The sequence below is a fragment of the Anastrepha obliqua genome, chromosome 2 (genome assembly GCF_027943255.1).
Source record: "Anastrepha obliqua isolate idAnaObli1 chromosome 2, idAnaObli1_1.0, whole genome shotgun sequence".
NCBI lineage: Eukaryota > Metazoa > Arthropoda > Insecta > Diptera > Tephritidae > Anastrepha > Anastrepha obliqua.
The window spans coordinates 21,050,124-21,077,754 of NC_072893.1; the positions used below are offsets into that span (position 1 = coordinate 21,050,124).

The window sequence follows — 27,631 nt, forward strand, 5'->3', positions numbered from 1 at the left end:
TCCGAAAACCGTTACTTTATTTTTCGCGATTTGGACGATATAATTAAATTTCTACGGGCCACTTGTGAAGAATAAGTAAGAAATATAGAAGATCATCCTAGTACCCGAAGAAAAAGGGAGGCAGCGTCTTCTGGAAACGAATTCGACGAAAAGATGGTGTGTGTCGATTCTTCTTTCATGGGTCTTTTCCAAGATTAGGCGTATTGTAAATTTTTGGTTGATGGTAGACTTTCCAGCTCTAAAGCCATATTGATAAGGTCCAATCAGTTAGTGGACGGTGGGCTTCAGCCTTTTACCCAATACGCTCGCTAGAACCTTATAGGTTGGCACATCTTCTGGCTGTCTGTTGGGAGTGCAGCTTTGCGATGTTGATCATTCTTTGCGTAGGTAGATGAACGTTTTTTGAAATTTCTATGAAGGAGTGTTTGCAAAAACGTTTGCTGCTATTCATAAAACAACATACAGACTCAGTGCTGTTCTGATCCGATAATACAATTTTTTTTTTAATTTTTTTTTTTCAATTAATTTTTTTAAATAAATTTGTTTTTAATAAATAAGTAAATAAAAATATAAATAAAAAATAAATTTCTTTTTAATAATTTTTTTAAACATTTTTTTATCATTTTTTTACAAATGTTGTTCTTTTAATCAATGTTTTCAATAATTTCTTTTATTTATGTTTTTTTAAGTTATTTGTTTTAATACGTTTTTTTTAATTATTTGCCAGTTTAAAGCGAAAGAATCGCGCTGATTTGAAAATAACGGATTCGATTTAATTAAATTAATTTTTTTTTCAATAAATTTTTTTAATAATGTTTTTTTTAATAAATTTTTTTATTAAAATTTTTTCAAATTAATTATTTTAATAATTTTTTTTTTAATTTAATTTCTTTTTAATAATTTTTTTTTAATTAATTTTTTTTTATAATGTTTTTTTTTTAATAAATTTTTTTATTAAAATTTTTTTAAATTAATTTTTTTAATAATTTTCTTTTTTAATTCATTTATTCTTAATAATTTTTCTTTTAATTAATTTTTTTTGTAATATTGTTTTTAAAAAAAAAAATAAATAATTGGCGCGTACACTTCTGTTAGGTGTTTGGCCGAGCTCCTCCTCCTATTTATGGTGTTTGCGTCTTGATGTTGTTCCACAAATGGAGGGACCTACAGTTTCAAGCCGACTCCGAACGGCAGATATTTTTATGAGGAGCTTTTTCATGGCAGAAATACACTCGGAGGACTGCCATTGCCTGCCGAGGGGCGACCGCTATTAGAAAAATAGTTTTATTAATATTTGCTTTCACCGAGATTCGAACCAACGACCTCTCAGTGAATTCCGAATGGTGATCACGCACCAACCCATTCGGCTATTGTCCTATATTGTTTTTAGTTAATTTAAATAAATAAATTCTTTTATAATATTTTTTGTTTTTAATTAATTTTTTTTTTAATAAATTTGTTTTTGAATTCATTTTCTTAATACTTTTTTTTCAATTAATTTTTTTAAATAAATTTGTTTTTAATAAATAAATTAACAAAAATATAAATAAAAAATAAATTTCTTTTTAATAATTTTGTTTATCATTTTATTATAATTTTTTTTACAAATGTTTTTCTTTTGATTAATTTTTTTAATATTTTTTTTTTATTTATGTTTTTTAAAGTTATTTTGTTTAATACTTTTTTGTTAAATTATTTGCAAGTTTAAAGCGAAAGAATCGCGCTGATTTGACAAAAAGTATTCGATTTTTGTTAAATTAATTGTTTTAATAATTGGTTTTTCTTTAATAACTTTTTTTTAAATAATTTTTTTTTTTTAATATTTATTCAATAATTTTGTTTTGTTACATTACCTTTTTTTAATTAATTAGTTTGTTATAATTTTTTACATGTTTTTTTTAATAAATTTTTTTTTAAATTATTTAATTTTTTTTTACTTGTTTTTAATTACTTAGTTTCTTATATTACCTTTTTACAAACGTTTTCTTTTAATAATTTTTTTAAAATTAATTTTTTTTTTATTTTTTTTTTTGCAAATGTTTTCTTTTAATAATTTTATGTTTTAATTAATTTTTTTTATTTATTTTTTTTTTAATTACTTAGTTTCTTATATTACTTTTTTACAAACGTTTTTTTTTTAAATATTTTTTTTTAAATTAATTTTTTTATATTATTTTTTTACAAATGTTTTCTTTTAATAATTTTGTGTTTTAATTAATTTTTTTTACTTACTTTTTTTTAATTACTTAGTTTCTTATATTACTTTTTTACAAACGTTTTCTTTTAATAATTTTTTTTAAATTAATTTTTTTAGATTATTTTATTACAAATGTTTTCTTTTAAAAATTTTATGTTTTAATTATTACTTTTTACATTTTTTTGTCTTAATTTATTTTATTTTTCCCCAAGAAATTCAGAGTATTTTGTTTAACTTTGTACGCTTAATGAAGAACAAAATAAAAGAAAATAAAGGCGAATAAAGTAAAAAATAATTTTTTAGCCTATTTTATATTGAAATATATTATATAATATTGTACCGTTATACTAAGCCGGGCTAGTATGATACCTACGTGTCACGTACTCAGGTATCAGTCGTCAGAAAACATACCAGCACGTGCCCCCCAAACAATGCATTAAAATGCTGCCTATAGCCATAGAATCAGAAACATGTCATATTTTAAGTATATGAATGTACAGAAAATATCAGGAAAAAAAGAAGCTCAAGGCTATCAGCTGAACAGCCATAGAAGTTTTACTATTTCAGGGCACATAATTGCAAGTTCGTGCTAAGTCAATCAATATTTATACCTTGAAAAAACACAATTTTCGGATGGAAAGTGAATGAAAATCCCTTAAAAAGCTACCATTGTCGCAGTATTTTTCACAGTCCCACTCTTGGTGCTCCACCAGACATACGGAAGCGCAAGCATACAAATAAATAATCAGTAAAAAATTGAAAATGCAGTTGAAGTTCACGTTCCTCGCTTTTTTGTTGGCGACATTTGAAATCATTTCCGCCACTAATTATTGCAACAGCTCCTTGTGCAGCTCGGGCACGCATATCGCCTGCGGAAATAATGGGGTAAGGATACGTCGAAATACTTAAGGCCCAAAGTGCGCATATTTATTTTAACTAAAAATTTTAAACTTAAAATTTAACAGGAGTTCGCATCCTCCTGCCAAGATCCCGCATTGGTTACTCTAACACAGGCAAATCGGAATGCGATTGTCAATGCGCACAATGTCAAGCGTAATTTAGTGGCTGGCGGCGAGACCAAATTGGAGCCGGCTTGCCGTATGGCCACCATGCAATGGGACGACGAATTGGCCGCTTTAGCGGAACTGAATGTCAAACAATGCCAACTGCAAATCGATGCCTGCCACAATACCGATGCTTTCCTATTTTCGGGTCAGAATTTAGCTTTGCTGTTTCTTCCCACACCAGCGACTATTCAGCAAGTCATACAAAGTTTCGTCGATTTGTGGTATGCTGAAATTAAGGACACCACAATGGCTGATATAAATGAATTTCCAAATGATAATCAGGGCCCGTGAGTATTTGGGCATTTGAAATTACATTCCATTCATTCGTCTAACAAAAATATTTTTAAACTAATTTTAGTGCTATTGGAACCTTTACCGTTATGGTGGCGGATCGAAATATTCGTGTGGGATGCTCTGTAGCCACATACACAGTAGCGGATCAGCCAAATCAAGCGATTCTTGTCGCTTGTAACTATGCCACGACGAATATGATCGGTTTCCCAATTTACAAATCATGCCCGACTCCTGGTTCGGATTGTAAGACTGGCAAAAGTACGACTTTCAAAAATCTTTGTTCTAGATCTGAAGTTTATGATGTAAATAAATGGTGATAATAGAGAAAAATTTTAATTGAATTTGGCAGTTTCTATTACTTTCGCCCACGATTGCTCTTCACAAACAAGTAGTTTCCCTACCTTTTGTTTGTACTTATATATTCTCGGGGCATGACGTCACAGTGAATTCATTGAATTTTTACAAACACGTGACTTTTCCTCCTTTTTTGTTTTGTATAAGTATTAATATGGTGCATGACGTAAGTCTTGGCGAAATCGCGAAAAATAAAGTAATAGTTTTCAGGCTCACCTTAGGTATTCTATTCGCCTTACTTCCTGCCAACCTCTATGAATCCGCCTTGTTCACAGCTGCTATTTAATGTACCCATTTGACGTTGTTCAAATTGTGACATTTTTAGTTTCTCTGACAGTTTCCCTTTCTTTTGTTTCGAAAGCTTTTTTGAAGTCTAACCATACAGCCTTCAATACTTTTGCATTCGTTGATTAGGTAGTCTACTGCAGTTTCGCATGAATATTTCCTTCTGAAACCAGATTGGACCAAGGACTTTATCTATCTAGGTTCCAAAGCCCTCTTTTGATACACCAAAAAAAAAAAAACTCTACCAATTACTCATCCTCCCGGTCTTACTAAATGGCGCTGAGTTCTGGACATTGACGAACACCGATGGACGGTTATTAGGAGCTTGCGAGAGAAAAATTCTTCGCAAGATCAATGGCCCGATCTGCGTGAATGACACATATCGAATACGATGGAACCAGGAGCTGTACGAGCTGTACGCCGCCATCGACGTAATAAAGCGCACAAAAATTCAGCGGCTGCACTGGGTAGGTCACGTTGAGCCAATGGTCAATAACGGTCCAGGAAAGAAGGTGTTCTGTTCAAAATGCACTGGTGGAACTCGCAAAGAAGGACGTCCTCATCTACATTGGAAAAACCAAGTCGATGATGACCTGACCGCCCTTGGTCTTTATAACTGGCGTCAACGTGCGCAATACAGAGGCGATTGGCGCTACATTTTGGTAGCGGCCCAGATCGACCAGCGGATGTAGTTGCGAACTAAGTAAGTAAGTCTATTCTTGATGTAGTTATTGTTTGCAATTTTTGTATCTATTCCATTGTTCTTCAGCTTCTAAAAGTTTTCTTCTACGATACGACTCCATTTTGGATTTTTTTAAACGTACAGTTCTTTATTAAACCATGTATTTGGTTGGTTGCTTGCTTGTATAATATGTTATGTACGCGGTTAGATATTACGATAAGTTGCTTCAGTTCAGATCCCTCGTACTTTTGCATAAAATCAACTACTCGAAAGTACAATAGTTGGGTACCTCGCCTTCAGAAAAACTGCCACGAATTCTGTACGAAATGCTAAACTAACCGCTGCTAGATACAAAACACTAACGTCAGAAAGACAGTTTTTGGTGCGCGCGACTCTACTTTGGAGCTATTTCCCTCAAAACTTAGTATCTATTGGTATCACGAGCACATTTAGACGCGAACTTCAGAGATATACCAGGTGAAGTCCAAAATAAACAAGACTGACGTCATAAAAATGTTCTTGATGGCACCATCTTTTTAATAAGTTAGTGCTAAGTTACATCCTTAGTTGACTTCCAGTGAAAGCTCGGTGAAGTTCGGTTCAGTGGAAGCGAAATTAATGCGTCTAAAGTGTCCGTATGTTTGTGTCATCGGTACAAAAACGAGTTTCGAGCAAAGAGCTAATATCAAATTTCGTTTTAAAATCGGTAAAACCTTTACCGAAACATTGGAATTGATGAAAAAAGTTTATGGCCCTGAGTGTCTATCTCGTGCCAGAGTGCATGAGGGGTTTACATGTTTCAGAGATGGTTGATAAATGACAATGCACGTACGGGCCGCCCAAAATCAGTAATCACCGTAAACTCTATCGAAATTATTCGTAAATTTCTCGAAATGAACCTAAATCACCGTTGAAATTCATGGAACCGGAGTTGAATATTTCCAAAACATCGATTTATCGCATTTTAACTGATTTGTTTGCATTTGGGCTTACGAAAAATCTGTGCACGTTTTATTCCGCACAAGTTAACTGAGGGCCAAAAATTGCTCAGAATTCAGCATTCGAAAGACCTCATTAAAGAGGTGAGAAAATACGAGCACTTCCTTTAGAACATTCGAACTGGTGATGAAACGTCGTGTTATCAACATGAACCTGAAACAAAACGTCAAAAAAGCCAAATGGAAGGTCCCAGATGTGCCACCACCCAAAAATCGCTTTGAAGCAGTCAAAAATCAAGTCGATGCTCATTTGTTTTTACGATTCGAAGGGAATTGTCCACAAGGAGTTCGTGTCAACGGAACAAACCGTCAATGCAATTTTCTATCTTGGCGTTTTGAAGCGTTTGTTGCATCGCATTCGTCGAATTCGCCCTGAATACCGCGAAGGAGAAAGCTGGCGCTTACTGCATGATAATGCACCATCTCATCGATCCACTCTTGTGTGACTGATTTTTTGACTAGAAATCCCATTTTAACCATCAATCACTCACTGTATTCGCCTGATATGGCTCCCTGTGACTTCTACCTATTCGAAAAATTGCATTTGGCTATGGAAGGAAAACGTTTTGCGCCCATAGAAGCCATGCAAAAGGCTTGTACCGATATCCTGAAGGGCATTCCGGTCCATGAAACACTCTTTTGAAAAGCTTTTAGATCGCGCAAAACAGTGTATCAAGAGCAGAGGGGACTATTTTGAATAAATAAACTCGAAGTTATCAGAACGAATTATTAAGATTGCGTTTGCTGTGTTAGAGTTGAACCACTGAATAAATAAATAACCAAATAAATAAATAATAAATTAGTAAATAACCAATAAAAAAGTAAACAAATAAATAATTAAATAAATAAAATAAAAGAGTAAGAAAATAAATAATCAAATAAATGAGTAGATAAATAAACAAGTAAATATGTGACGTTCACTTTCTTTTGAAGCCAACGGTACAAGACCTACTTGCTCACGTGTGTACGCAAATGTTGAATTTCGTGGGCCTGTGTTGCTTCAGAATCTCATACAATACTTTGAAAATGAGACATATTTATTAGTCTTCAATATTTACTTAGATGTACACACATTCGTAAATTTCTTTTCCATTTTCATTTTCATTTACTTGAAACCAACTTTAGTACGAATATCAGCTTGCGGTGGCTTCTAAGCTAAAAGCCAATGGGATTCTTATCACCACAAATATTCTAACAATTTTAATAACAACTAATGAGGCATTTGCAACTAATTACTGCAATCCCAACCTATTGCGTGTTTCAACAACGGGGTAAGCACTAAATTTTTCGGGGAAAAAGCAATCCATTATTTTTGCGTAAAATTCAAAACTTTATTGTTTCAGATTGTCCGATTAAATCGGGTCAAATAAGCACCGGTTTCATTGTATAATTTGTTGCAATTTTAAAGGTAGCTTCCTAATCCCTCTCTCTCACAGAAGGGTTGGTGCTTATCAGCGAAAAACTCTAGTAATCGATTTTCACAATCTCTGCTCGATATTAATTTCCTATCACTCAGGAAGTTTTGCAATGAGAGGAAAAGGTGGGAATCGTTTGGTGCAGGGTCCGGCCTATATGGTGGAAGCCTTAGAACTTCCCAACCAGGCTCCCGGAGTTTTTGGTGAGTCACTAAAGTGGAACGCAACACCTGTTCTGTTGGCCAGTTTTGGCCATTTCTGGTCAATCGCTAGCTTTAAACGGTCCGGTTGTTGACAGGTTAGCAACTCATAACTAGAAGTTAGGTTTGGCAGTCGCATAGCACATAGGAACAAGGATCCCACTTAGACCACGAAATGGGTCTGTTGTGGGTTGGGCTATATATTCGCTTCCAAATTGAACCATCCTGAGCCTTGGACAAAGTGTAAAAGGTTGTTGATACCTGAAGTGTATAGATTCTCTATATTCATTAAGAAATAGGATCTTAAATATCGGTTCCCGCTTCTGGCTAGAGCCGGAAATGTGCAAAAAAGGTGTTAAATTGTTTCCAACTCCTTCTTATTCCTACAACTGCGACAGAAATCATGTCTTCATTCCTCGATGTTATTTGGAAAGCATCCTGAGCCGGCAGCTTGGCACTCTGATAGAACGCAGATATCTTTTTATGATCTTCTGTTTTTCTCTAACCATCTTAAGATTACATGAAAAGCGTTTATTTCCGCTTGAAAAACACTAAAGGATTCACTGATAAAAAGCTCGTCGCAATGTAACCCTGATCCTACATCGGTATCCAGTTCAGATCCATCCGTGTAGATCTAAATGAAGTCCCACATAGTACAAGGTAGCACCTTCCGCGCCGTTTGCCCTGGTTTGGCCACCGTTTGAACTGTTTCATCACGCTTTGACCTCGATCGTTTTCGCGCAATATTGTCGTATGTAACCCGTTTCTCACCCTCAGTTTACCACACGTTTAGGTAATGGGTCGTTTTCATTTCGCTAGGTCGCAGATAGAACGTTAACTTTAAATTGTTTAAACTCGACCACTTCATCCATCTACCACGAAAATAATTTTTTTTATTTCGTTAAGGACTTTGCACCAAACTGTGAAAAAACTACCAATTTTGGGAACGGAAAAAAACCAAAAATTATACACTTACTAGTACGTACAGAATTGACGTTGAAAAGCAAACACCTCTATCAACAAACGTTAAAATATGGCAGAATTAAAGAATACTCACTTGAGTCTGTTCGCTAAATTTAAAATTTGAAGAACATACAGCCGTTGCTAGCTAATTAGAGATGATTCGCGGTAATATATTGGAGGTTGAATTAGTTTTAAAGGTGACACACAGATGGCGCTATTTATCACTTTATCGCGTTGGCAATACTGAATATATATTCATGACAAAGCCTCATCCCTAGGCTTTGCTTATCAGTATCTGTCATTTCGCTGAAGTATAAACAACGCAGTGTTTTCGTGCTCCGAGTATGTCAACTTTCGTGCCGTCGAAACGCAATTTGCGGGAAGCTTTGCTTTTCTGCTTCAATTTGAAAAAAAATACAGCCCAAGCCCGTGAATTGCTGCAGGAGGCCTACCCAGACCATACTCCGTCGATTTCAACATGTGAGTACTGGTTTCGACGATTCAAAAGTGGTGATTTTCACACCGAAGACAAGGAGCGTCTTGGCCAGCCCAAAAAGTTCGAGGACGCGGAATTGGGGGGAATTGGTAAACGAGGACTCGTGCCAAACCCAAGAAGAGCTTGCTCAATCATTGGGCGTTGATAAATCAACCGTTTGCAAGCGTCTAAAAGCGATGGGAATGATCCAAAAGCAAGGACATTGGGTCCCGTACGAGTTGAAGCTGCGCGACGTCGAACGGCGATTTTTTACGTGCGAATTGTTGATCGAGCGACAAAATCAGAAGGGTTTTTTGCATCGCGTGGTGATTGGCGACGAAAAATGGATCCACTACGATAACCCAAAACGCAAAAAATCATGGGGTTTGCCCGGCCACGCATCAACGTCGACGGCCAAGCAGAATATTCACGGCAAGAAAATCATGCTCTGCATTTGGTGGGATCAGGTCGGCGTCGTATATTTTGAGCTGCTCCAACCGGGCGAAACAATCACGGGGGATCGTTACCGACTGCAATTGATGCGTTTAAGCCGGGCATTGAAAGAAAAACAGCCGGAAACGGTAAAAAGCCACGACAAGGTTATTTTGCAACATGACAACGCTCGGCCGCATGTTGCTCAACCTGTCAAAAAATACCTTGGAACGTTTGGCTGGGAAGTGTTACCCCACCCGCCGTATAGTCCAGACATAGCTCCCTCCGATTATCATTTGTTCCGGCATATGAGTCTCGATTTGGCGGACCAGCGATTCTCCTCGTACGAGGCTACCAAAATATGGGTTGAGACATGGATAGCCAAGCAGCGGCCAGAATTTTGGAGAAACGGCATCCGGAAATTGCCCGAAAGATGGGCGAAAGTTGTAGCTAGCGATGGCCAATACTTCGAATAAAATATTTTGTACCGTTTTTTTCACAATAAAGCCCCAAATCTTCGAAAAAAACCTTTAAAACTAATTCAACCTCCCAATACACAAGTAGAATATTTTCCGGATTTTTTCAAACGATGGTGTAAAAATTCACAGGATATGAGGGAGCTCAAGAGTTCTAATTCCTATAGAAATAAAAATATGGGCATTGATTGAGCCTGAGTTCATCATTGTTTCCTTGAACCCCTAGCGGAGCATAGGGCAACAGGTTGAAGCGAATACTTATGCTGAAGATGCTCGCACAAGAAGAGTTCTAGCACTGTTTCGAACCATGAAAGATTCGCATGGAGCATTGTTTTAATAGAGTAGGATTGTATATGGAATAAAGCGTAACAAATAAATACGAGGACGGTTCAATAAGTACCCGTGTTTGCTGACAGAGGGCTTTCCTGAAAGAAGTTGGTGTTGCCATCGTATGGTGCCATCTATCAAACGACAGCAGAACAAATTTGAGACTGACTGAGAGGTTAGTTCGGACTTGGTAGTTATTCGAGTAAAACGTGTTTCGTGATTTTCGCTAAGGTGGACAAAGTGCAGTATCATTCGATAATTCGTTTTTTGTTTTTGGATGGGAACAAACGCGAGGAGATAAAAATAAAGTTGGATGCTGTCTATGAGGACGCTTCGGCATCTATGACCACAATGAAATATTGGTTCAACCAGTTTAACCGTGGACGAACATCTGTTTTTGATGAGAAGCGACCAGGACACCCGGCAGACGTGGTTACCGAGGAAATCATTCAAAAAGTCCACGACATGATTCTCGCTGATGGACGAACGAAAGTGTGCGAAGTAACAAAGGCCAAAGGTGTGTCGACCGGAATGGCAATTAATATTTGAGATGATAAGTTGGCGATGAAAAAATTGTGCTGCTGCGGATGCGGCTGTTAACTTCAAAGCAGTGCTTCAATATTTGAAGCAATTTAGCGAGATATGAAGGAATTTTCGCGGCGAGTTGTCACTGTTGGAGAAACCTGTGCTCATCATTACACACCATTCTCCTGGTGAATCTACTCCAAAGAAAGCGAAGACAGCCCCATCAGCCGGAAAGGTAATGGCGATAAGTTTTTTAAATGATAAACGATTCACTAGACAGGGCTAATTTACTAGGGTGGCAGCCCTTGGTCGGGAAAAACTCGAGTGGGATGTCCCACTTTCCCGAGAGTCCCGCGTAACCTTGTCACAAATACGTTATGGATACTGTAGCAGATTAAACTCCTACCTATCCATACTAAACATATGTTCGGCATGTGAAGGCACCCCGCACGACACTAACCACTTTTTCACATGCTCCAGAAAACCCACTCATCTGACATCCCTCTCCCTCTGGACCCAACCTGTCGAAACAGCAAGTTTTCTGGGCTTACCGTTAGATGAGCTAGACGAAGACGACCGGTGATTACACTACACTGACAGGGCAAAGTTATTACTAAAACAACAACAACAATAATAACAACATTTTTTTGGGATGCGAACGGCGCATGACTCATGGATTTTTTAGCGAAAAAAGAAAGGAAGGTCACTGGACATCACTACAGTGGGTGATTGGACCGCTTCCACAAGAAATTAAAGGAGACACGGCCGCATTTTGCGAAAAGAAGGTACTGTTTCACGACGATAACGCACCAACACATTCAGCCGGTGTTGTCGCCGCCAAACTACATGAATTGCGTTATGAATTGCTGCCGCACAACCTCCCTATTAATCCCGATCTGGCTCCATGCGACTTTTTCTTCTACCCTATCATGAAGAATTGGCTCGCGGGAATAAAAATTAGTTCAAACCAGGAAATCATAGCCGAGACAGAGGCGTATTTTGGAGAGTTCGACAAATCCAATTTTTTGGAGCGGTTGAAAAAATGGTCGGAGCGTCGGGAGAAGTGTATCTTTGTAAAAGTATCTAAAAGAGGACTATGTTGAAGAATACAATTTTTTTTCGAAAAAATGATGTCTCCATATCTAACACGGGTACTTATTGAACCCCCCTCGTACATATGAAATCAAAGGAGATACTTTACAGCTTTAATTTTGATTTTTAAATAACTAAACTTCCTACTTAGTAAGCAATTTCAGTATTATTTGCATACCATTTATAGGAAAAACTAAAAATTCCTCTATCGATTCACAACATTCTTAATAATCTGACTACATCTGTATGACATCCGCACATAGCAGATATGTAGTTATACGCTTTTTGTGTAAGTATCTGCGACTCGCGCACAGTGAAATAATATTTACACTTTGCCTAAAGCCGCTATCTGTTCCAATTGAAAGTGCGAATGAAAACCCCCTTAAAAGCAACCAATTGCCGCAACATTTTTCGCAGTCCCACTCTTGGTGCTCTACCAGTCATACGGAATCGCAAACACACAAAAAAATAATCAGTTAAAAATTGAAAATGCAGTTGAAGTTCACGTTCCTCGCTTTTGTGTTGGCGACATTTGAAATCATTTCCGCCACGAATTATTGCGACAGCTCCTTGTGCAGCTCCAGCAAGCATATCGCATGCAACAACAGTGGGGTAAGGATACTTCGAAATACTTAAAGCCCAAAGTGCGCATATTTATTTTAACTAAAAATTTTAAACTTGAAATTTAACAGAACTTCGCGTCCTCCTGCCAAGATCCGGCCTTAGTTACTCTAACACAGGCAAATCGGAATGCGATTGTCAATGCGCACAATGTCAAGCGTAATTTAGTGGCTGGCGGCGAGACGCAATTGGAGCCGGCTTGCCGTATGGCCACCATGCAATGGGACGACGAACTGGCCACTTTGGCTGCGCTGAATGTCAAACAATGCCAAATGAAACACGATGCCTGCCACAATACCGATGCTTTCAAATACTCGGGCCAGAATCTAGCTTGGATCTCTTTCTATGATACACCCGACGTTGCGAAATTGGCGCAACAATCGATCGATATGTGGTATAATGAAATTAAGGACACCAAAATGGCTTACATAAATGCATATCCAAATAATTATCAGGGCCCGTGAGTATTTGAGCATTTGAAAATAATTAAAAAAAAATTTGTCTAACAAATATTTCTTAAATATTTTTAGTACGATTGGCCACTTTACCGTCATGGTGGCGGATCGAAATATTCGTGTGGGATGCGCTGCTTCCACCTACGCAGTATCGGGCAAGTCGTACAAGGCGTTCCTTATGGCTTGTAACTATGCAACTACGAATATGATCAATTTCCCAATATACAAAGCGTGTGCGACTGCAACTTCGAATTGTGAGACGGGCACCAATGCAGACTTTCCAAATCTTTGTTCTACATCTGAAGTATTTGCTGTAAATAAATGGTTCTAAGAACGGAGAAAAACTATGTATGTACAGTACCTGGCCATTGAATTATGACCGATGTTAAAAATTACATATTTGGGAGTTGGGAGCGAATAAAAAGCAAAAGGTTTTAAAGCATTTAAAAAAGTTTACATATATGTTTTTATTAAAAGCTTCTTGAAATTTTTGCATTAAAAATATTTATTTTAAACAAATATTTCGGAGCTCCTCCCCTTGCTGTTAAGACGGCCGCAATTCGTTGAGGCATACTGGCTACGCACTGTGTTATATTCGTCCTTGAGATTTTGGTCATTATACCAGACATCTTCGATGTTTTCCTTAAGCTGTTGTATTGTGGTATTATTCCGCTGGTATACTGCCAAATGGGTTGGTGCGTGACTACCATTCGGAATTCACAGAGAAAACGTTAGTTCGAATCTCCGTGAAACTCCAAAATTAAGAAAAACAGTTTCTAATAGTGATCGCCCCTTGGCAGGCAATGGCGAACCTCCGAGTGTATTTTTGCCATGAAAAAGCTCCTCATAAAAATATCAGCCGTTCGGAGTCGGCTTGAAACTGTAGGTCCCTTCATTTGTGGAACAACATCAAGACGCACACCACAAATAGGAGGAGGAGCTCGGCCAAATAACCAAAAAGGGTGTACGCGCCAATTATATATATATATATATATATATATACAAAGGTCTATTATTTTTTCAACCAATTTGCGATCTTTTTTCTGCGTTTGTCTTCACCTTGTCAAGCATTTCGGGTTTTATAGCGTCGATTTCAGCACGAATGTTTGCCTTAAGCTGATCAATAGTCTGCGACTTGTTGGTGTAAACCTTACTTTTCAGATAACCTCACAAAAAGAAGTCCGGGGGGTTAAGTCAGGTGATCTGGGGGGCCAGTCGATGTCGCCTCTTTTTGGCACTAGACGTCCCGGGAATTTTCGTTGTAGAAATCCAATTGTTGCATTCGCAGTGTGGCATGGCGCACCGTCGTGTTGAAACCAGCAACCGTCTAAACCCTTCTCACGCATTTGCGGGTAGAGATAATGAGCCAACATCCATCGATATCGGTTTCCATCGACCGTTTCGTTTTCTCGGTGAAAAACGATGGCCGATGGTTTTTGCACAAATGCCGGCCGAAACAGTTTCTTCCCAGTCATGCAATGGCGTTTCATGGGTATCGTGTGGATTCTCAGTTCCCCCAATGCGGCAATTTTGTTTATTAACGCTGCCAGAGAGGTTAAAATGTGCCTCGTCAGTCATTAAAATTTGTTTCCAAAAATTGGGTTCAATGTCAACCATTCGAACGAGCGACTGTATGGCCGTATTCCAAGCGACGTGAATGGTTCTTTGTGTCAATTGCACTTTATACGGAAATAAATTTAAATCATCCTTTAAAATGCGCCGCATTGTGGTTTCACTGACGCCAAAATGCTGAGCGCGACGACGCTCTCCCTCACTGCCTCAACAAGTTCATTGGAACGTCTTGGCCGTTGATGAACGGCATGTTGACGATCTCCTACTGTCCCGTGCTCAAAAAAATTTGACACCAAACGACAAATAGTATTGTCAGACGGTGCCTGTTTGCCGCGATAGTTTTTGCGAAATGCGCGTTGAGTTAGAACAATAGAACGACTATTTCCGATGTACTATATAGCGTTACTATTTCAGCGCGTTGTTTCGGTGTAAAGCCACCGCTAAAAAGTGACAGATGTGTGTCTTACAGTCCTATTTACCAACATAAGAAAAATATATAGGCCAGTTCCCACGTGCGTGGTTCGTTAGTACATTCCCGGTACTATTTGATCATATGGTATTTCACATTTAAAAAAAAGCATGAATTATTGCCTACTGACGTCCAAAGTATTTACACAGCATTAAAAAGTTATTTGTTTATGAAAGCAAATGTTACTTTAAGACATTGTATTCATATTTTTTAATATTCATTAATGTTTCATTTCATTACCTTTGGCACCGATTACTGTTTTTAGCCTGGAAGGAATGGAGCCAATCAAGTTGTGTAGAAATGGAATTTTCAACTTATCCCAAATTTTCTTGATTTCTCCGATTGTCTCATGAATTTTTCTTCCTCCTTCCTATTCTTATTGACTGTGTGTTGTTGCTTGATAAAAAACATTTTCAATAATATTTAAATCTGGACATTGAGGTAGCCAAGGTAGTACAGTTTGATTCACTCAAAAATTTTGTAGTTAGCCTAACCTTGTGACAGGGTGCGTTATCATGTTGTAAAAAAGCAGGCTTTGGTTGGGAAGTCTGCTCGCTGATGTGAATGCATGATTTTTTAAAAATAGTAATTGGTGCGTACACTTCTGTTAGGTGTTTGGCCGAGCTTCTCCTGGGTACAGTTTTAAGCCGGCTCCGAACGACAAATGGTGTTTTACGAGGAGCTTTTTCATGACAGAATCACACTCGGAGGCCACTATTAGAAAAAACCTTGGCTATCATTTTGATGTTTCATGCATGGAAATTTTGCTGTTTCATCCACGCACTCCCGAATGGTAGTCACACACCAACACATTCGGCTACGGCGGCGTTATAATAGGCTCACATTTTACATTTTTACTAAAGGCTGGTTAAATTTTAAGGGCCGGTATTGATTTTGAGTAAAATACAATGTTTTTAGGAAATTATTGTGCATTTCTCTTTATTATGATAATATTAGTATGACTCAATTACGCATAAAACAAAATATCGGCCAAATCGCTGCCGCGGCCTCGGCGGCATACCTCCATCCGATGGTCCAAATTTTCGATGACACTGAGGCATAATTGAGGTTCTATGCCGCTAATGTGCCGAATTATCTCATCCTTTAGCTCTTGAATTGACGTACACCTTTTCTTTCAAATAACCTCAAAGAAAGAAGTCCAACGGTGTCAAATCACATGATCTTGACGGCCAATTGACATCGCCGCGACGTGAGATTATTCGGCCATCAAATTTTTCGCGCAAAAGACCCATTGTTTCGTTAGCTGTGTGAAACCACATATCGTCCACATCCATATCTTCCAATTCGGTCCATAAAAAGTTCGTTATCATCTCACGATAGCGAACACTATTCACAGTAACTGCCTGATCGGCCTCATTTTGGAAAAATACGGCCCAATGATGCCGCCGGCCCATAAACCGCACCAAACAGTCACTCTTTGTGGGTGCATTAGTTTTTCGGCAATCGCTCTTGGATTATCATTCGCCCAAATACGGTGAAAATTTACCTCATCACTGAAGTAGATTTTCTTCACGAAGTGCGCGATATGCATTTTGATTTGAACGCCCGTTTTCATAATAAGCCTGAACAAATTTAACGCGTTGCTCGATTATGTATTTTTACATGGTCCAAATTGAGTTAGTCTGAAATTGAAAAATTGTTAAATGAAATGCAAAAAAAAACTTAAAGTTTATGTGTGGTTCACATTCAACATCGGCCCTTAAAATTTAACCCCCCTTTATTTTTCGGGCTTAACCCCAATCCGTAATTATAAAGCCCTATTCTTCTTCTTAGCATCACAGTCACAGAGGTAGTGAACCATTGCTTCATACCATGCGCCGTCTGTCTCTACCTAAGGCTATCTCCTTCCACCGCTACCCGTTTAGCTTGCCAAGGTCAACTTCCACGTCTTCAAGCCATCTCTTTCTGAGCGTCCTCTTCTTCAGCCTCCTACAGCGCATAATTCCACTGCTTTTTGAGTTGTTCTCTCCTTGGGCATTCTAAACACACGTCCAACCATCTTATCCTCTGAGATTTTATAAATCTTATCACAGTCTAATTTTTTATTTACATGTAGTTCCGGTTCATGACTATGTCTAATGCGATAGGTACCGCCTTGCAGTCTTACAGGTCCATATATTTTTCGCAATATTTTTCTTTCAAACACCAGTAGCTGATTAATGTCGGCAGTTTTTAGCGTCCATAGTTCACAACCAGGGGCGGTTCAAGGTTTTATATATCCTTAGCTAATAATTTAGACTAAAGCAGCTTCGAATAAGAAAAGTAAGACTTATTTGCTGCTAAAATTCCCCCATTTATTGGGAATGATGTATCCTTATTGTCTGATATTTTGATATTCAGATAAGTAAATTCTTGTACACTCTCGAATGTATAGTATCCGATCAAAAGGTCATCACGCCTTAAATCGGAGCTGGATCGGACCATAATTTCGTATTTCGGCCAGTATTTCGTATTATTTTTCCTTGTTTTCCACACTCGCTCTTTAATTCATTTTTGTGAAAATTGAATTTGCCTTCTACATAATTTTATACAAAATATTTTTAAGGCAAAGACTGATACTTGATCACGACGTTTTATATAATGCACATATCCGGCGATGTTGTGGCAGAAGACATTAAGTTTACTATGACACAGACAATCACAGTTGGCATACAATTCACATCTATACAATAAGGTTGGTAGCAGGTTTAAACTCTAAGCAGTCGTATTTTTATTGTAGTAAAGTGCTGAATGGCCCATAATGAACGGATCATACCAAAGATCTTTCCTGTTGCACCATAAATGTGGCTATTCCGCGATAGAGGTCTACTGAAAATTGTTACAAGATTTCTGGCAATGTCAATAAAATTAATAGCAGAATTGTTCAGTTTCACTTCAATGCAGTCGTCAAGTTTAAATGTCTTTTCGTATTGTACATAAATAACGATGCACTGCGATTGGATTTAAGAGCAACCCATTGGTACAAGCCCACTTGCTGACTTGATCTAAGTCAGTTTTGGGATTATTAGAACAATTATTGACAGATACAAAAGGCAGCTGTTATATTGGGTTGGGGAAAAAGAAATGTCGTATTTGTGATCGAAATTTGGCGCTTTATTTTATACTTAGAATTATCCGATTCAAGTCAAATATGCCCCACTTTGTTCGCAAACTTGTTGCCATTAAGAAGGCAACTTCATTATCCCCCCTTTATAACCGATTTAACCGACATTAGATTTCACACTGAGGACGGACTCGGCAACCACAAAATCATCAATATTATGTAGAAAAGGTAAAACCAGGCATTGCTCCATTCATACGTACCCGATACATTTCACGACATATACTCAAATGCACAAATTTTTCGTTCAGCTCATTCACGTTTATATTTTCGGAAACATGCTCACTTTTGTAGCTAATCTCTATTTCACGAATGTAATTCGATGTTTTTTTTTTACCTATTGCTGTGCTAAGCTAATTTTCGTAATATAGAATTTCAGTTTATGCAGCCTAATGGCTTCTAGTGGTTTTTCTTTTGTGACCCTTGAAGGCATTATAGTTATCAAGTTGTATAATCCAGTCATTGGTTCGGAAAAGGTTGTTGGCTGATGTGAATGCATAATTACTAAGACTGCCAATATATACGGCTTCGTTTAGAGTGCCGTCAATGGACACGAGTTCTCTATACCCGTAGAAGCCCGTAGAAGGGCGTGCACCACCAAAACATAACTGAACCGCCTCCGAATCTGTTAAGGGCTACGCTGCCCTACTGCGTAGGTTTTGTGACAAGTGCATGCATTTTCTGCCCAATATACCTTGAAACTGAAATTATTACTCATCTATCCACAACACATTAGGCTAGAGCTTTTTAAAGGCGAGACGCTTGAATTTGGTCGCTGGACTTATGGGGTTATATACAGTTAGAAGGCCGAAAAAAGCGAATTTTCTAAGATTTTTTCTGAGAAAACTTTTAAATTTATTGATCTAAGAATTTGTACACATATTATTTTATCTTTTAGCTATACTTCAAGATTTAGTATTAGTAAAAATATGTATTTGTAAAGGAGCTACAACTGATCTCCGGCAGCTCCTCTCAAAACAGACGGTTACCACTATATCTCTGAACTGGATCCTCCGAAATTAAAAAATCAAACAGATTTCGTTAAAGTAATGTTAAATCTAGTAATTAATCAAAGGAATAAGGAAAATAAGTTTTTTTGACAAAATGGCGGTTTCTCAAAAACGAAAATCGATTTGTGACAAATATTTATTGGAGAGAAAAAATCTTCGATTGATTACAAAAAGATATATGCGCAACTAAGTTCTCGCTGTTTTTTGATGAAAATACAACTTTATTCTGAAAAAATGGTTACAAGTGAATCATTGAAAGTAGTGTCCATCGTTGGCTACTACTTTTTCTCATCTTTCTGGTAGATCTCGTATATATACATATATATAATATATAATTGGCGCGTACACCCTTTTTGGGTGTTTGGCAGAGCTCCTCCTCCTATTTGTGGTGTGCGAATTGATGTTGTTTGACAAATGGAGGGACCTACAGTTTCAAGCCGACTCCGAACGGCAGATATTTTTATGAGGAGCTTTTTCATGGCAGAAATATACTCGGAGGTTTGACATTGCTTGTCGAGGTGTAATTTGGTGTTTCACCGAGAATCGAACCTACGTTCTCTCTGTGAATTCCGAATGGTAGTCACGCACCAACCCATTCGGCTACGGCGACCGCCTCGTATACCGTCGCAGTAAAACTGTTCATCTTTTGAGGCTATCCACGGGTCAAGCCATTTTTGATGTCTTCATATGAATGGAACTGCTGGTCAGCTAGACCATGTGTCATCGATCGGAACAGCTGATAGTCGGACGGCGCAATATCTGGAGAATATGGCGGGTGGGATAGGATTTCCCATTTCAGTGTTTTCAGGTAGATTTTAACGGATTTGGCAACGTGAGGCCGAACGTTGTCATACTGCAGAATCACTTTTTCATCCCTCTCCGCGTATTGCGGCCGCTTCTCGCGCAGTGCTCGGCTCAATCGCATCAATTCAAGTCGATACCGGTCCCAAGTGATGGTTTCGCTTGGTTTTAACAGTTCGTAATAAATAACACCAACTTGGTCCCACCAAATACATAGCACAGCCTTCGCAGCGTGAATATTCGGCCGAGGCGACGCTGTAGAAGCATCACCAGGTAGTCCCCATGACTTTCTTTTCTTTAGATTACTGCAATAAATCCATTTTTCATCACCCGTCACGATGCGATGAAGAAAACCCTTCCTTTTTTGCTACTGGAGCAGTTGTTCACAGGCGAAGCGTCAAAAAAACGACGTTCAACATCCCTTGGTTTTAACTCATAAGGAACCCAAGTCCCCTGTTTCTGAATCATTCCCAAAGCATGCAATCGCTTGGAAATGGATTGGCGGGTAACTTCTAATACTGAAGCAAGCTCTTCTTGCGTTTGACACGGATCCTTATTGAGCAATGCCTCCAATTCAATGTCTTCGAAGGTTTTTGGCCTTCCTTCACGCGGACGGTCGTCAACATTAAAATCACCGTCTTTGAAGCTACGGAACCAATCTCGGCACGTTGTTTCACCTAAAGCAGCATCTCCATAAACTTTTTGTAGCTCTCGATGCGCTTCAACCGCCGTTTTTTTCGAAGTTAAGAGGAAAATTAACACTTCCCGCACACACTGCTGGCGGCATCTATTGACAAACAGCGCACCAAATATTTAAGAAGCTCGTGCTAAAATTTGAGACTAATCGGTTTAGCCGTTTTCGAGTAATGTTGGTCACCAGCTTTGAAAACACCATTTTGAGATAAACGAGCGGTCGTTCCGGTACAACTTTCAAGCACTCTGACACGCCTCTTTCAAATTTGCGTGTAACTTCAGCGGAATGATATTAAATTTTCTGTGTGCATTTTTAAATATATGTACAGGGCCCGCCATCTATCGTTACGGATTTGAACTAGGTATTATTTGAAGAATGGTAACACTTAGCTGTCATCTGATTTGACAGAAAATTAGTTTTATTCTTCCGCTGAACGAAAATGGTTGTGTATACGCTCAAAGAACGCTGGGAAATATTGCGACATTACTTTAAAAATCATGGTAATGTTGCAGAATGTGTACGAAGACTTTTACCGAAAAATCATATTTTCGGATGAAGCTCATTTCCATCTCGGCGGGTATGTTAACAAGCAAAATTGCCGCATTTGGGGCTCAGAAAACCCGCACGCACTCGAAGAAAACCCGATGCATTCACAACGAGTCACTGTTTGGTGCGGATTTTGGTCGAGAGGCATCATTGGCCCATTTTTCTTCGAAAATTAGCGAGGAGTGGCCGTAACCATCAATGGAGAGCGTTAACGGGCCATGTTGAACGAATTTTTGTTCCGAGAAATTGAAGAGGAGGATATTGGTGGCATTTGGTTCCAACAAGATGGCGCTACTTGCCACACAGCGAATGCTACGATCAATCTTTTGCGCCCTGTCTTCGAAGATCGCATTATCAGCCGAAATTCTGATATCGTTTGGCCGCCTCGGAGCTGCGATTTGACGCCGTTGGATTATTATCTTTGGGGTGCCGTCAAAGACCAGTGTTATGCCAACAAACCAGCAATAATTGATGCACTGAAGACCAACATATGCGATGTCATAGCTGAAATACAGCCGCATACAATCGAAAATGTGTTGAAAAATTGGACCCATCGTATGGGATGGTGTATGGCTAGCCGAGGCAGCCATATGAATTAAGTTGTGTTCCATCATTAACCGGAAGGATTGTACTTCAAAATAAAAAAACAGTTTCGAAAAATATTGAGTAGTTTTATTTTTAAAGCATTTTTAATTCCGTAAAGTTATATGGCGGACCACGTACATTAAGAAAAAATAAATCGATTTGTCCATCACCTTTCGTGCAGCATAAGTTTAGGTTTTTGTACCTACTTTTTAATCTGCGCCGTACTGTTGTTTCACATGCCGTTTTTTCAATCAATGTTACGGAGTTTGCTGCGAGGACAAGAGGACTTAACGAGGGATTCTACTTGTTAGTCCTCATTAGTATACTCCTCTCTGTACAGTATACTCCACTCTGTAAGTTAATACATAATTCAATTTTAGGGTTTTTTTGATTGCACGACATTAATTCCATTCGAAACAACTCACCATGCACATGTTCATGAGTTGTTGAACTAAGTATTATCTTTCTTTATTATTCTTCCTCTTCCATGTACTGTTATAATTGCAGCAGACTTACTTTTGTTTTCTCTCATTGAAAATCTTCAGCTTTGTTATCCAGTGAATTGCTGATTAATTTTTGTTTGTTATACTTTCAGTCGATTAAAAAATCTCGCCCACCTGTTTGATTTTATAAATAAATTTTATTTTTATATTTGTTGGATTGTTTTACGATACTTCTGCTTTTCAGTAATGTCGTTGAAAATGGTAAACTTTTGTGTAAATGTTCCTTTGTTATTTTCTTTTACCCTATGATCAAGAAGTACCGCGAATGTTTAATTTAAACGAATCGCGCACGTGGGAACCGGTCCATATTTTTTTCTTATGTTGATAGGACTGTAAGACACACATCTGTCACTTTTTAGCGCCATCGGATCATTAGTGTCTGCCTGGCGTTTGTTTACATCAGTCAACTTTTTTCAACTTGTCGCATTTTACCATGGAAAATTTTGTTAAACAAAAAGTTTGTCTGGAATTTTGTGTTGCGAACAAAATTTTGTGTTTCGATGCACCGAAAGTGTTGCAAAAAGTATTTGGCGAATCTGCTCTATCAAGAACAAGAGCATACAAATGGTAGGTATAAAGACTTTAAAAGTGGTCGTACAGTGGTGGCAGATTTGTCTCGTTCTCATCGACGCCCATCGACGTCGAACACCGATGAAAACGTGAAGAAGGTGAAAGAAATCGTGCTTGAAAATCGTCATACCAGCTTAAGAGAGATTTCTAGTGAGCTTGGCATTTCATATGGAACGGCACAATATATTGTCGTTGATGTTTTGAGAATGAAGTGCGTTACAGCCAGGCTCGTTCCGAAGGACCTGAATTTCGTGCAAAAACACCACCGAAAAACAGTTGCTGAGGAGATGATTTCTGAAGCCCAAAGTGATCCAACCTTCATGAAACGGATAAATACTAGAAATAGGCTTGAAGGATAAGTCTGTCATCCTGTGAGTTTTAACTCAATCGGTTGGATTTTCAGTTTAGATATACATAAATAAGACCGGGTCGGTCGCTATACAAAAACAAAAAAATTGCAAAAGTCCATCCATTATTGTTTATGTTGAGAGGATTTCTGCACCATAAAAAAAATGTGTTTATGCTTTTACAATTCACTAAAATGGTTTTTTTTATTATTATGGTTTTTCTTTATCCGATTTAACAAAAAAAAACAATATATGCCACTATTGTAGTATTGAGCAAGGGCAGCCATTTAACCTAACCTAACCTATAGTCTTGAGAAGTTCTATATTTCGTTCTTACGTTCGTTTGGGATCCCAAATCATTTATGCCCCCCAAAAATACGTTTTGGGTTGCATCAATAAATTCATTAAAAGTTTGGTTTCACTGTTTTGCTAAATTCATACATAAAAATGTTAGAAAATGCAAAAGTTTAAACTAAATGAAAATATTGTTAATATATGACGACGCAAAATTAATCACTCCATTGGAGGATTTTTACTTTCTGCAAACGGCATCACTTTCTATATTTGAGTTGCAAAACAATCAAGGAAATCAAGAGCCAAACCTTGAAATGTGTTTGTAGCCATAATTTATTTTTTTTCCATAGAACAGACTTTTTTCAAATAAATGTAAGTGAGTGTAAATAAATATTTTTTAACTACCAACATTTGTTTTCTCGATATGAGTAAGCCAAATCATCGCATCCCCCGCCACTGTGGCTAGCGAAGGGCAGTGCCAATCGACACTTTTATGGCGCATCTACAGGTTGGTTGAAGAGTATTGAAAGCGACGCCTAGTATAGGAACTAGTAGAAGAATCAAAATTTAAACATCACTTTAATATTTCATCTTTCATTTGGATACCAACAAAAGCCTTATTTTGAGCTATTAATTAATTTCTTGCTTACCATCCATTCGAAGTTGGCAGGTGAACGTATTTTTTGCAACGGAAAGAACCGATTATCGTGACGCTTTAAAATTCTTTTATTTGGAAATTTTATCAGCAACGGAAATTCATAAAAAAAATGGTAAAAGTGTTAAAGAAATGTACTCCTTCTTTTCCAGCAGCTCTTTTATTTCCCGTCTATAGAGATGGGCTTTCGAGTTCAAATACCAGAAATCGTTGCTCAAGTGAAGTTCAAAGCTTGTCTTAGCGGTCAACTGCTGGTACTCATAGCATAAGCTGGGGTGTAAGACAGATCGCCTCCGCATGGGGAACCCTGGGTAGCGCTAATTGATCTCTCTCTCTCTATTAGCTTCACAGTCTGTGGTGGACCATAGCTTCATCAACAATCCTCCTCCAATTCAGCCTCTCTCTTGCCTTATTTCTGCATTTACGAACGTTCATCGCTTTTAAGTCTGCTTCTACGTCATCAAGCCATCTCTTTCTCTCCATCTCCATCTCTCTTTTCTAAATGATCTGCGGCCTTTTTTTGAGAACTTGATCGGAGACAAACCCCTTATTTTCGCCTTTATTCCTTCTGATTTCTGATCACTGAGCTAGTGGTTGCGGTATTCTGCCACCTGAATATGTTGAGGTTAAACTCAGAAAGAAATGCTGCTGGGCTAAAGCTGTGACTGCCCCTGTCTCATTAAAACACTGGCAGACCTCGAAATACGTTTAAAACCCGCCGTCATTGGTTTGACAGTGTTGGTGCAGTTGAGATGCCTTCCGTCTTTGCGTCCGGTCTGGACTGAATGCATGTCTCATAACCAAAAATGCCTTTCCAACCAAAAATCAATAATAAATTTAAAACATAAAACTTAATCCAGAAACTTTCAGGAGGTGGCGGGAGTTGGTATCCACGTCCCAATCGCACAATCTTGATCCGGAGGGCAGTCCCGATGATGGAAGTCGTTAGCGACGGTATATCGTCGGAATCGACGAGAAAGGCAACAACTAAGGGGCGGAGCAAGCGAGAATATGCTTCTGATAGGTAGGGGATCGCAGGCGGAACCGGAGGGATCTTTTGAAGCTCACAAAATTTCAACTCTCGAATTTCGTTGGCATCCTTACAGGACACTATCCCGAGGTATGCATGCTGTGAGACTCGGGATTAAAAAAATTTTTTTTAATAATTGGCGCGTTCAATTACACTGTGGTACAAAAAAAAAAGTTGCAAAAAAACTTTGGATCGGACATGGTGAGGGTTGTAGCTTATGAAAAACTGAAAAGAATGGTATAGGAGAAATTTCCAATACACCCCCAAAATCTCATTTTATGGCCATAAAACCGTTTTTCAGTAGGTTGATATGAACAATCCCTCCTAACTTCGCCAATTTCCATCCGATTTCGAATTTGCTTTTTTAGTTCGAAAGAACAAAAACAAGCCTTTTTGACAGTGTGTTAACATTTTTTCTGAAATGACAACTGACGAGACTGTAGGCGGAAGTATTTGGATTTTTTTTATTTTTTCTCTATTTTTTCGACTTTGACATAATTTTTACGATATTATCCGATATTGAGGATTTTTTTTAGTACCCTACTGTGTTAGTAAATTTAATTTTGCGTCGAATGAGCTATATTTGACTGTAATTGAATTAAAATTAATAGAGTTGTGTGGGTTTTAAGATTTTTTCTTTTTTTTTACTACGAGATTTGGTATGCGTTTCGAAGCATGAAAATAATAACAAGTGTCATTATAAACGCATAATATTTATTGGAGTATTGTGCAGTGCAGCACTGTACGGTATGGTGCGGTGCAGTACACAACGGCACTGGTTCCAAACTTAAAAATGCATTGGAAACGGCCCTTTGGAGTTTAGTATGGTACGGTACATTTGTCACTTCTTCATCAGTTTTGAATACTTCTCTGTAAGAAATTCGATCATCATCATTCATCTGAAGTCGTCATCAACTAAATTCCATTGCTTAAATCGAGAAGCGAGCGTTTCAGATTGTCTTCCCGATAGAAGTATGTAAATCACGAGAAAGATCCTGAAAATCTGAATTTGATACAATGTCTCGTTCTGAAAACTTAGAACCAGACGGAAAGTACTCTTCATCATCAGGTTTATTGTTATCAGTTTGATCATCATCAGCAATGAGTTGAACTTCCTTCAGTTCATGACCTGCAGTTGAGTCAATCATATCGTCCAAGACTACGGGGTTCTTAAGAGTTGCAACATCAGCATATTTTATGTGACCGTTTACGTCCGTTTTACAAAAATAACAATCATCTGGTTTATGATAAGGCTGATGATGCCATATCATCGGAGAATATTGAGAAATTTGACTTTTCTGGCAACGTTTTGATTTATATCTTATGAATTTCAATGAAACAAACAATAAAACTTTGACGTTTTAATAAGGTTAACTTATAATAACAAACTTCTTTTGTTAATCAATGTACAGTGTGAACTTTGGTACACTTGGGAGCTTTTTCATATTTCTATTGAAAAAAAAAGTGCTATAATATGTCAGATATTTTCGTAAGTTCTAACCAGTTCTGTTGTATGCAGTACAGTGTACTCTTATGTATACATATACACTCCAATAAATATTACGTATCTATAATAACGCATCAAAACACGTCATTATTCCCATTTAGCGTAAGCTATACCAACATTCCAAATTAGTAAAAAAAAAACAAAAAATCTTAAAACTCGCACAACTCTACTAATTTAATTTCAATTACAGTCAAATATAGCTCATTCGACGCAAAATTAAATTTACTAACACAGTAGGGTACTAAAAAAAATCCTCAATATCGGATAATATCGTAAAAATTATGTCAAAGTCGAAAAAATAGAGAAAAAATAAAAAAATTCCAAATACTTCCGCCTACAGTCTCGTCAGTTGTCATTTCAGAAAAAATGTTAACACACTGTCAAAAAGGCTTGTTTTTGTTCTTTTGAACTAAAAAAGCAAATTCGAAATCGGATGGAAATTGGCGAAGTTAGGAGGGATTGTTCATATCAACCTACTGAAAAACGGTTTTATGGCCATAAAATGAGATTTTGGGGGTGTATTGGAAATTTCTCCTATACCATTCTTTTCAGTTTTTCATAAGCTACAACCCTCACCATGTCCGATCCAAAGTTTTTTCGCAACTTTTTTTTTTGTACCACAGTGTTATATTATGTGTTTGGCCAAACTACTTCTCCTACTTGTGGCTTGCCCCTAGATGTTGTTCCAGGCGGGATTACTTCGAGCCTTTTTGGCGTCAGCTGTAAGAAGAATGAGATAGAATGATCTCAGGACCTACCACTTAGCTGCCCTTCTTTCGCGGGGCTAAGATTTAAGCATATTGTCTCTCTTTTCTTTGCTATGCCTGCTGATAAAAACCTGATGAATTTCATCAGCAGTATGAAGCGGTTAACACTAGCCTAACTCGGTCATCGTTCTATCATCATCTCCAAACACACAATCAGCCCTCCTCTTGGATATAGGACATTGAATAATTGAGAAAAAATGGCGGGGTAACAGTATTGGAATTTGTAGTGGCAGTCAAGCTGCCTAAGAGCCCTTGTTATCCCACGGTGCTCTTCGAAATCAGTCGGTGAATGTAAGACAAAA

The 27,631-nt window shown here is 37.9% G+C and overlaps 1 protein-coding gene across 3 annotated transcripts; it reads left to right on the forward strand.

Moving 5' to 3' along the window:
• The first annotated feature begins 2,880 nt into the window (after positions 1-2,880).
• On the forward strand, positions 2,881-13,314 carry LOC129238868 (antigen 5 like allergen Cul n 1-like). Of its 3 annotated transcripts, none has more exons than XM_054874091.1 (3): positions 2,881-3,082; positions 12,475-12,863; positions 12,934-13,314. In XM_054874091.1, exons 1-3 carry the CDS (start codon positions 2,960-2,962, stop codon positions 13,187-13,189), a joined length of 768 nt encoding a protein of 255 aa, XP_054730066.1. In that variant the 5' UTR covers positions 2,881-2,959; the 3' UTR covers positions 13,190-13,314. The 3 variants fall into 3 exon arrangements, with proteins under 3 accessions (XP_054730066.1, XP_054730067.1, XP_054730065.1); XM_054874092.1 differs by lacking the exons at positions 12,475-12,863; positions 12,934-13,314 and adding exons at positions 3,163-3,551; positions 3,623-3,899 and having other exon boundaries at positions 2,960-3,082; XM_054874090.1 differs by lacking the exon at positions 2,881-3,082 and adding an exon at positions 12,181-12,394.
• Positions 13,315-27,631: the final 14,317 nt, after the last annotated feature.